The following is an 11,874-nucleotide window of genomic DNA, read 5'->3' on the forward strand; positions in this document are numbered from 1 at the left end:
AAATATTTACTTAAGCTACTCGAGATTTCAGTGTTGAAAAGTGAAAAAATCGGCTAAAGCTAGATTTCAGTGTAGGCAAATGCTATTTTTTATTTGGCGCGTTGTTTGACCGCCCTGGCAGCTAAATATTTTACTCTAAATTATAAAATTAAGGAATATTCCGCTGCTCTGGCACCCGAATATTGTATTCTGAACTATATTTGTTCTCTAAAATCAAGAAATAGTGTAAACTCAACAATATTTTCGATTGTTGAGAATAGTGCAAACAAAACTATCTCAAAATTAGACAACTTCTTTTAGCCGGAAATAGCTACTTTTAGCTATAGTCCCGCTTTTTCTTGTGTTAATTACATAAAAACTACATAATAAATCGTCAAGGCGCACCTGAGGTCGTACTCGTGGAATTTTTCTCTTTCGTTTGATACCAAATTTATGTAGTTTAAGGCCCGAGTAACGTAAGTAAATATTTACCAAATTAAGTTTAGTATGCAAAGTTTGCAAAAAGTCAAAATTTTGTAATATTCTTGCTAACATAAAAACGTTATACGATCCAAAAATAAAAAAAAAAAAACATTTTAGTCCTACTAATAAGCTTGCAAAATTTCAGTCCTTCAACATTTAAATGGAAGTTTATGCCAGAAAAAGGTCAAATTGGCCCACGGTGTTAAAATGACAACAACATCGATGCTTTACTTTTTACAAAAACATCGATAACATTGATGATACTTTACCGATGTCTTTCCAGCTCTAACATAATAATAAAATTGTATTAAAAAAAAAAAAAAATTTAAAATTGACATGTCCGCGGCAAGCAAAATACATAAAGCAACTTGGTGTGCGTTTAGAAACCTGGAACAATATCGTACGAAAGGTGATTGATACTTATATTCTTTATGAAGAAAAAATTAAAACAATTGTTTTACATAATACAGACACTTTATTGTGCACAATGCGGCTTTTGGTCTATTGTTGATTCATATTTATTTTTTACCCAAAATAAAGTAAATTAATTTTGAATAACTTACAGCCAAATTTAGTTCCTCTGCCATTGGTACACGCAATGAATTGTTTAATCAGGAACAGCGACGTCAACAGGATGCCGTTGGTCGAATTGAGAAAATTGAGATTCGTTATTTGGGACTACCCGAAGATGTAACGTTGTTGATGAATAAACATATCTCCACGCCGTATAATTGTGCCCAGCACTTGAGTGAGGGCCATTGCAAACGATCGGCTTTGGCCCTAATCGATGGCACAATTCCTTGGGATATGCATCGGCCATTGCAGGAATCGTGCACCTTGCAGCTTTTACCTTTTAATGTATCTGAACCACATGTAGTTAATAAGTACGATAGTATATGTACATACACTAGCAAAATAGGCTATCAATGGTTTCCTCTGTTTTTAGAGCATTTTGGAGGACTTGTAGTTTTTTGTTGGGAGCCGCTTTGCATAAGTCATTCAAATCAGAGGCTAATCTACAATTACATAGTTTTCCTGGACCTAATAGTAAGTCGTGACAACAAGAATATCAGTAATATTTTACATAAACATGTGTGAATTGTCTTTCTTTTTAGTAAAATCCGGTAGTTTTGTGCATGACATAGTTCTTAGTAGCCAAAGGTGGCAGCCGTCAAAGTCTGAATTACGTGCCATTTCCGCTGAAATGGTAAAAATGTCAGCCCAGGACATTTTAATCGAGCGGCTGGATGTGCAACAAGAGTTGGCTTATGAGATGTTTAAAGATTCACGTTATAAAAGCGAACAACTTCCCAGTATAGGAAAACAAAACCAAGGCCGTGTAACCCTCTATCGAGTAGGCGAACACATAGATATCTCACGTGGACCCATGGTAGCATCCACGCGTTTCCTTGGCAAGTGTACTATCGGAGTCTCTCATAAATTGGCCAATGAAGGGTCATCTGGCGCTTTTTATCGCATTCAGGGAATAGCCTTGCCCAGCGGATACATGCTAAATCATTTTGCTTTCGGCTTGCTAGAACAGCGTGCTCAGAAATTGGTAAGTTATGTTTTATTACTATTGCAGAGCTTCTCTACATACACACTACATTAAAAATATTAAAATTTTCTTATTTATATTTTAAGAATTCCGCTCGCCTGCCTCATGAACCATTCGAAGAGCCACAACAAATGCAAATATCTTAAAATGTTTAATGTTAAGGTGTATCGATCGCATTAAAGAAACTTGGGCAATAATTCAATGTCATTTTAATAGAAGTACGCTTTTATTTTCGTTTCACTACATTCTTATTATACTTATACTTATCTTAGGTGCTAATCAAAGGATAAACTATATGGTAACACTGAATTCAGAGAATTTTATACTCATTCTCTAGGTTGGCGGTTCTGAAATGCATTAAACTATTATGTTTGCCTGTTCGTGGTTGAAAATAAGAACAACATTATTTCGGAGTTTATCGGAAACAGACACATCTTAAGATGGTGTCCAAAATGTATTGGAAAGTCCAAACACAATTTTTTTTATTTTGGATCTCGAGCCGGCAAAAAAAGCTTTAAATAGTTAAAATAGTTTTCGAAATAATTATAGAAGAAATTTCTCATAACGTAGTATATATGTATCTGTATATGTATATGCATTCATTTATTTGCTAATCAAAGGATATATCTATATATGTATGTATGTATGTGTGTACATGCATAACGAAATGTTATGAGGTGAAAAACGTTTAAAAGCTTAAGAATGTTTTTAGAATCAATCACAAAAAGTCAGAAAGTGTATTTTCTACACCCTGATTAAGACGCAAATAACAACTGTCATACGATTAAACTTTAAATCATGCATCCAGATAGTGAAATGGTCCCCCAACCCCCCAACCCCAAAATTGTTTTTACTAAATGTGTTCTTTGGAGTCTCTCATAAATTGTATGTATATACATATGTACATACATACATATGTATGTTTATATCCTCTTAAGAAACTGTGGTAGTTATTAACTTTGTTTCAATCAATATTTTGAATATCCCCTTGTAGGTGTTCTAATATTTAGTCAGATGTTCGTAATGCAGAAATGAAAAACTGATTCGATAGAGCCTTTTCCGCCTGTCCTTAGGTGCGTATACCCTTGGGGCCACTAAGTTTAAAGCCATCGGGAGGAAACTTGGTATTTCAGATAGTTTTTATTTTTTAGTGTATCTCTATGAAATTTACTCATGAGATACTGTGAAACATTATAGATTCAAGGATTCAAATAGATAAATAGAACCCAAGTTAAAGTATGTCCGCATACAATTGTCTTGCGAAGGGGTTGAGAGAAGGGCAAAGAAATTATCGTTATAGCGAAATGGAAAGAGACAGAGTGAGAGATGTATATATGTATGTGCATGTGTGTGCATACATTTATGCATTTAGACGCAGAAAAAGAGTACGGAAAATGTAAAAATATTATGGTCAAGGGGGATATATGTATTTACACTTCGGCAAAGCCGAAGTTAGCTTCTTTGATTTTTTATATTTAATTTGTAAGCTTACGGCTCATATGGCTCATTTCAGAGAACCCATTCTCTTGAGGAACAGTTGATTGGTGGAGCGAACTACATATTTTGTGTTTTATACCCAGCAACAGACAACGGGTGAGACAAGTTGACAAGTTTGAAAAAGTAAGAATTTGAATTTTTTTTTATTGTATTCCCTGGCTTAACATTTAGTTGCAACTATTGATTGGTCTTAAAACAGTTCACCAGGTGGGGATTTTTATCATTAATTTATGTAAATTCTAAGACTGAGATTCCTAAAAAAAAAACATTCAATGGTTGTTGTTTCATTTCGGTGCATTAGAAACTTTTGAACAAACCCTCCAAGTCATGCTCATGCACTGCTATCAGTAACATTATTAAACCTCCCAACAAAATACCAAATATTTGTATTAGAATTCCTTTTGGATCTTTTGCGATATTTGGATTATGAGCTACACTCATGGTAGGTACTAGATCTGCAAAAGCTATATAAAGAAAAGAGCCAGCTGTAGCCGCATAAATCCATTGGGTCATACCATTGCCGACTCCAGCAACAAATAATCCTATCGACATTCCTACAAAACTTAAAACTGAACTTACAATATTCATATAAACAGCCCGACGAATCGATACCCCTGTTTGGAGGAGTAAAGCAAAGTCACCCAGTTCGTGAGGCAGTTCATGGCACAGGACAGCAAAAGTGGTTGCTAAACCTGTAACAGGATCACTAGCAAAGGCAGCTCCAATTGCCAAACCATCTGTAAGATTGTGCAGTCCATCTCCTATTATGACCATGAGAGCAACGGACGTAAGTGGACGCTCAGGTGATTTCTTATCCAACTTGGACTCCTGCAACATGGTGTTCAATTCGCGTGGCGGTAAAGCTTCCTGCGGTTTGTCCATGTGGGCGTGCGAGTGACCATGTCCATGACTATGACCGTGAGTCAGCTGATTATCCTTCAATAGAGGCAACAGATTTTCCAACATGTACATAAACAATGCGGACAAAAAACAGCATCCGCACAAAAGAGCAGCTTCACTACTATGCTTGTGGCCAGTTTCGATCATCGAATCGACAGATTGCTCATGTTTTTTCTCTTTAAACAAAGCATGGGGTAGCAAATGCATGAGAGCGTCACCAGCTAAAGTCCCCACCGCAATGGCCACTAAGAACTTCAGTATCTCTTGATATGACGTTGTTTTCATCAACGGAACGAGCAGAATGCCCAATAAACCGCACACGGAAAGAACAAGCATCGAGATACTTGCATATAACCACGCTAGAATATACCAAACTGTAGCATGAGAACAATCGCATTATGCATAATTATTACTTACTACTCCATATTTTGTATTTGGCATTCTGTTCATAATGCGTGCGAAGAACTGGCTGAATGCACACGCCATTGTCTATTTGGGATAAAAGTGCGGGACACAACTTCATAAACGCTTTTGGCGTAATGCGCACTGAGTTAATAAACTCATTGTATTCTTCTTCATGGTTGTGGGGTCGTTCCTCAGCCATAGTTGTGTCCTTTGTAAATACTCTTCGATATAGTTTATTCTTGTGTAAATCATTGTGATCTACGAGGAGCGAGAGCAGGGACTTGGGGGATAGACAGCCAGCTGCAGGTAACGGCTCGCCTTCTGGTGCTGCTGAAATAATTAAATCAAATACATACAATGTATGTACATATGTATATACATATATTAAAAACAATTGCACTGGGTCTTTTTTAACTAAAATGCATGCCTAAATCAGGACGGAAAAGTTTGGAATAGTTATCCTTGCAATAATTATTTTGTCAAATTAATAGATAATGGTTTCCAAACTGCATTAATGCTACTTAAGCTGTAAGGCTAAAACAGTTGAGTATTTTTATTTATTTGGATGTCATATCGTTGGAGAATAATATAGTTTCCTATAGCCTTTTGTAGTGTTGATATTGGGTTGACATTGGGTTTTCTTTGTTAAAGTAAATTTCAATTTATCTTTTTTTATAGCATCTCATTTCTATTGCTTATTTCCGGAACTGAAAATGCGTTTACTGGCGGAACTATGTACATATGTACATACATATGTATAAGTCCAACATTGAATTTGAGAAACGCCTAAGCCATTTATAGCCATACCCAAAGCTGTAGCAGCTATTGTTGGCGATTGAAAAAAGTGCCCACCTATCATTCTTGATTTATGTCTACACATACATATGTACAATATGTAAGTACATATGTACATACATACATACAGACAAATATTGAAATATTGAAAGTAGCGGAAAACTCATGGAAATACGAAATAATTGAATTTTCTAGCATATACTATGTACTTATGTATAATTGTCATTTAAGTATTTTTCAGATGATTGTGCTAAGAAAATCCCTTGGACTTGGCATTTATTGCCTTGTTGGTTACTTTGAGTGCTATCTAAATTACCGGTTTACCTTCTAGATTATCTCTTATTGTAGTCTATTTGGTATTTGCTAAGCATACTGCTATTGCGACTTACCTCTGCTTTCTCTGGGGTGACGATGCTTGGGATCGTGTATTTCCAAGAAGTCAGGCACGGAACTCGTTACATCTGTATGATTTCTGATGACCACTACTTGCACATCAGGTGCGGCATCTTCACCTGGTGTATTAAGTTTGGTCTGCTGCCCAATGGCACTTGAGTTGACTTTCGTTTCGTTGTAGCCCTGGGGTCGATGCTCTTTCAGGGTGTGCGAAGGTTCAAATTGAATTTGTCCCAATCCCAAACTAAACATCAAGTGTTCGAGGCCCTGGATAAGTAAATTTATAGTGAATTCGATTAATGCACGATTGACTTAGTTGAAGTCAAATCCGCCTATAACATCGCAGCTGACAACTGTTTAAGCTTGTGTTATTTAGGTTGGTTAATTGTTCAAATATTGTAGTGCTATCGAAGTGATCTTAATGCGGCATCCTCGCTGTTCCACTTTGGGAAATCTCTACCATATCTGACACTAAAATTTAATTCACACCTTTTCGTATGGTTTGCACAATTTGCAGACTATCGTTCCATTACACATACGCACCATCATACATATTTATGTACATACATATGTACATACGTATTCCTATATTTTTATAAAGTTATGTACATACATACATGTATGTACATATTCCTAGAGACTAAAGCGGATACATATGTACATAGATGCAAATATATGTATATTTACATATTTCTGTCGCGAATTCCTCATTGATAATTGCTTGATTTACTTGTGAAACTGTGCCAAAATTAATAATATATGTACAAATGTATGTAAGATCGCAAACGTATAATGCATATAACTAACCCAATACGTAAAATATGGGAGAGGTAAAAATCTTTATTCATGGACTAGCTTAGAATATCGAAAGGAGAAACTAATTGCCATAACAGTATTAAGTTATAATGTGCCTAAATTATTTATGTATATTATTGTTCAAACGATTTCCAAGTCAACTCATAAGTTATACTGTGCCAAATATTGGAAGAATTACAATTCAAATTTCAACAAGTCTTAGAGAACTCCATTTTACCACGTTTTTCGTTAACCCACGGAATCTTTCTACATGGTTGGTATGCTCCACGCGTATACTGTCTTAGGCGATGCAAGTCGTTGCGTCGAATTGGATATACCTACTAAAAAGTTATCTTAAATTCAAATTCAAAGATAGCGCGAGCACTTTCTAGCATTAAAAGTCTTTCTTCTCACAGCCTTTGGTGGACTCTTAGATGTTGATAACAAAAGTTCGATTGCGATGTATGTATAATACTAATACGAATTTCGGTTTTCTAGTCTGGAGCAAATCCTTTGAAAGTTTTTCAAAGGATTCTACGCGGTTACGTAATAATTTTGGGAGCATAGAGCGTACTACCCTTAATTTTATTTAATAGTTAAAGTTTCGTAATCTTAGGCCAATATCTTTACATTGGGCTTCACATTTCTGTCTCTTTCGAAATTTTTAGGTATGCGTAGATACATATTTGGGAAGAAATTCGAAATTAAGTGGTATATCAGCTTAAAATTAGATTTTAATTGGCAACATTCACTGATGAAAGTAAATTTTATTTACCAGTAAGATTTTTATGTAGCATTAGCCGAATTTCAACATTGTTTCTGTTTATGTAAATATTTTTAAATAAAAATTTATAGAGAGTTAGCGCCTTTCTATTGTCCTTTCTAGGTCCATCCATTGTATTCTATTTCACAAATGATTCAAGTAGATCTAGGGTATCAATACTATTTCACTAATTTCACATTTAATATGGATGGAGCGTTTTACGTATTGAGTCGGCCGACGTGGACTACGCATGAGTAATGTCAATTTGGACTAGACTTGGAATAGTTTATAGACACACGCGTATTGTATATGGTCAACGACTGATGTTTAACTTTTGTTCATATTGCGAAAGGTACAACGTATGTATGTGTGTGTGGGCGTGTGTATACATTTCTTTAAACAGGGGTTCGCTTAAATATAAATGCAGTAGAACCATCTTCCTCATTAGCTAGTACTCTTATCAGGCAATCTTCTAATCTAGGCGTGAAGATTTCCTCCAGTGCGCGCGGGCCGCACCGCTTATGCCCATGCACGACCAATCCATATTATATATCACAATGATAAAAAGTTTTACAAGATTTTTGTTGATTAAATTTATGACAATGCCAACAATGAGACGACACGGATTTAACTACACTTGTCTGGTCTTTAGTTTGAGTCCGTGCCATAAAGAAATTATTCTGCGTATCGCAACTGAACATAAAGATTAACTGTAGAGGCATAATAAACCTGCTGCAAGTATTTTGTTTGTTTAGCACCCACAAAAGTGTTGAACTTTCACAACGGATAGGTAAATATATTCGGGTATTGACCAATTTGACAAAATGTTACTAATTTTATTTTTAACCGCAAAGACCAACAAAGCGTGAGTGTTTACAATTTACTGATGTGAAGACAGCTTCTTCAGATTTTATAATTTTATTTTTGTTTTCGTTATTTACCTCAAAGTTGATGTTCCCACCGTCGCCATATTTTTGAAATATCTGCCCCAAATATCGATTATATTCTGTAGAGCCTTGGACAGGCGAGGCACTAAAAAGTGTGCCTACAAAGAACACGACTATGATCGATTTTGTATCCATTGAAATATCGTAACACTTAACCCCCTTTTAATGTTAGAAAAAAAACTACTTTTTGAAACTACAATAATTTTAACGTCATGGCGATCCGTCTACAAAGCGACTACAAAGCGCACTTTACTCTGTTACTGATCTCAGGCTTTTAAATAATGGCATTGCAGGCAAACACTGCGTATCTTTCACTATGTCACCCTTGAACGAGTAAGTACTCGTTACTTTTTAAAGCTTTTAGTACCCGCAAGCAATATCAGTTAAGCTCTAAAAAGTAACCGCTTCTTAACTGTTACTAGCTAATGCAAAGCTTCATTCAAAGATTTCGGTGGGCGTCAAGAATTTAATTTGCTTGAAGCGATTGGATCCAATATACTTTTATACTGCTGCGGAGTCCTTTCACAAGACTAACGGCAATATTGTCTATTTGAACAATTTAAATACTGTTGGTTGTTCAGTAATCAATTGGATTTTATATATTTTAATGTATGAACTTCACTTGCTTATGTCAAATAACTTTGCAGTTTTTGCCATAAAATCTAGTTTTATTTTAAGATCACTGACTTAGTTGTTGTAATGCATAGTGTCACAATATTCAATAAAGACGGAAGGAATGTAGCTTTGAGCTGACCGTTTGACCGCTAATATGTACATTATGGGTGTTCTTAGTTGTATGGGGGAAAAAAATATTAATATTTTTTTAAGTCTCTGGCATTTTTCGTTTTCTTTTTGTCTAAAAAAATCTCAAAAAAATTTGGGGCCGATCGGATAATGTTTTTTGGGCGCGGTTTCAGTGTGAAATGAAATGTTAGTATATTGTTAACTTAAACTTTTATTATGTATGCTTGCAGATCAAGTTTATTTTAAATTTATGCCGGCTCATTTTGTTAAAACGTTTTGACACATTTCCTTTCGCCCTTGTTCTTGTTCATTAATAGCAATTAATCCACCAAATTGGAAGCTCTTGGAAGTTTTTGTGGTATTTCTTTCTTCCGTTAAAGCGAAAAAATATTTAATGTAATAGGTAAGTCTATTAAATTGTTTTCACTGCACTCTAGCGCCGCCTCTAGCCTAAGGCCAACTCTGCTCTTATAAGCCGCATAGTAAAACACGTTGGTACGTATAATTTGGATGTTTCTAATCCGATTTTAATAAAAAAAAAAGGGGGCATGGCAATAGTTTTAATCAATCAAAGTCTGCGCGAGTAAGCCAGTCTACATACCATGGACATGGCTAGATCGACTAGATCAAGAATATATATACTTTACGATGACGGAAAAGCTTCCTTCATTTATCCGAATTTAACATACCATTTCACCCTATGGATGCATGGTATAATAAACAGTCAAATTTTTGAATCATTGATGATCATTTGATTTGTTAATTATCTAGATTGGGAATATTAAGAACAAGAATCCACCCTGGAGCTGATCAATAATACATTCTAGTTACTAGAAGTGGGCATGGGCTGGGCTTTTATCGGGTACCCGTGGGTATGGGTTGAAAAATCTATTTTCTGGTTGGGTGCAGGCGGGTATGGGTTAGGTTCCTCAACCCGACAATTCATTTGGAAATATGAAAACGCAATTGTATAATATTTAAATATTTTCTTTTCTTAACTTCGTGTACACTATCGATTACGTTTGTTATCGATTCTTTCAATTACCATTATCATCACCATCTATTACAATCGTGATCACTAAGAAAGGAGAAAAAAAAATAAGAAATGGAAATGTCGGACGCGAATAATAATGAAATTGACGAATGTGCATCAAAAATTGCAAAAGGCTTTCTTGTGCCTGCCATAACTTAAGCTTAGCAATGGATAATGTTATGGAAAAGAATCCCGTTGATGATATAAAAGTTTTAATAGACAATTCAAAAAATCTTGTAAAATTGTAAATCTTGTAAAAAAGCAAATCTCTAAAGCAAGAAGTAAAAACGCGAAGGAACTCCATATTTATGCTTGAAAGTATTTGCGAAGTCCAGCAAGAAATCAAAAGTTTACTTTTATCAAAAAATTAGATAAAACGTATACCAAATATTTATTTTACTTTAATAGAATCTAATTACATTTTTAAAACCGTTGAAAGATTGTTCCGACAAATTATCGTCTGAAAAAGAGCCAAATATTCATTTATATGCATTATGGTATGAAAAGCTTAAAAACAATGTAAAGTAGAAATATTTGATGCCAATGTTATAGAACAACTAAAACAAAACAGTTCAGTTCAGTGCATTTGGTTGCGTTATTTTTAAACCCTCCATTCCAAGAACTTAGTTTTTTGCCTGACAAAAAAAAAATGTTTTGGAAACCGTCGAAAGCATGATGCTTAAAATTCGACTCGAAAATTAAAAACTCTTCGTCAAATTCGAACTATGAATTACAAGAGCATTTCGATACACATCAACCATAAAAAGTGAAACTTGAAAACAATGCGATCGATTTAGAGATAGAAAAATATTATGCCACAACTACTTTTATACCATAGGGTGAAATGGTATATTAAAGTCGCCAAAATGTATGTAACAGGCAGAAGGTAGCATCTCCGACCCCACAAAGTATATATATTCTTTATCAGGATCAACAACCGAGTCGATCTAGCCATGTCCGTCCGTCCGTCTGTATGAACACGCAGATCTCGGAGACTATAGAGCCACCAAATTTGGTATGTAGACTCGTGTGGTATGTAAATATATAGAGTTAATTGGAATTTTGACCACGCCCCCTTAAGCCCCAGAATTCACATAAAACTGTTTTTCTTAAAAAGTATAGCAGATAGAGACATCAAATTTGGTTTATATACTCGTTTAGTTAGCGCGCAGAAAATAATTGTTCCAACTTTATGACAGCTACCGACACTAAATTTGGTATGTAAGCTAGCTTAATAGACGCGTAGATATTGGACTATTTACAAATTTGCCACGCCCATTTCCGCCCCCGAATATTAAACAAAACTGATTTTCTCGAAAGCTAACTAAGCTAAAGTCACCAAATTTAGTATGTATACTGGCTTAGTATGCGCGCAGAATATATATAATTTAATATGTTGCCACGCCCACTTACGACTCCATAATTTGGAAAAACCGATTGACTCTTGACCATCGCGATCAAATTCCAAGTCAACTCATAAGTTATACTGTGCCAAATATTGGAAGAATTACAATTCAAATTTCAACAAGTCTTAGAGAACTCCATTTTACCACGTTTTTCGTTAACCCACGGAATCTTTCTA

The 11,874-nt window shown here is 35.1% G+C and overlaps 2 protein-coding genes across 3 annotated transcripts; one reads left to right on the top strand and one right to left on the bottom strand.

Moving 5' to 3' along the window:
* The first annotated feature begins 748 nt into the window (after positions 1-748).
* On the top strand, positions 749-2,233 carry LOC6651933 (39S ribosomal protein L39, mitochondrial). Its single transcript, XM_002074346.4, has 5 exons — positions 749-871; positions 1,028-1,346; positions 1,409-1,509; positions 1,578-2,020; positions 2,107-2,233. The coding sequence occupies exons 1-5, from the start codon at positions 799-801 to the stop codon at positions 2,164-2,166; spliced, it is 996 nt and encodes a 331-aa protein (XP_002074382.1). The 5' UTR covers positions 749-798; the 3' UTR covers positions 2,167-2,233.
* A 1,408-nt stretch (positions 2,234-3,641) lies between these two features.
* LOC6651934 (zinc transporter ZIP10) lies at positions 3,642-8,771 on the bottom strand. 2 transcript variants are annotated; one of them, XM_047011773.1, is made up of 4 exons: positions 8,510-8,771; positions 6,007-6,277; positions 4,835-5,149; positions 3,642-4,776 (listed from the first exon to the last, which is right to left on the bottom strand). In XM_047011773.1, the coding sequence occupies exons 1-4, from the start codon at positions 8,648-8,650 to the stop codon at positions 3,815-3,817; spliced, it is 1,689 nt and encodes a 562-aa protein (XP_046867729.1). In that variant the 5' UTR covers positions 8,651-8,771; the 3' UTR covers positions 3,642-3,814. The 2 variants fall into 2 exon arrangements, with proteins under 2 accessions (XP_046867729.1, XP_046867728.1); XM_047011772.1 differs by having other exon boundaries at positions 4,835-5,152; positions 8,510-8,770.
* Positions 8,772-11,874: the final 3,103 nt, after the last annotated feature.

This window comes from Drosophila willistoni, assembly GCF_018902025.1.
Source record: "Drosophila willistoni isolate 14030-0811.24 chromosome XR unlocalized genomic scaffold, UCI_dwil_1.1 Seg106, whole genome shotgun sequence".
Lineage (NCBI taxonomy): Eukaryota > Metazoa > Arthropoda > Insecta > Diptera > Drosophilidae > Drosophila > Drosophila willistoni.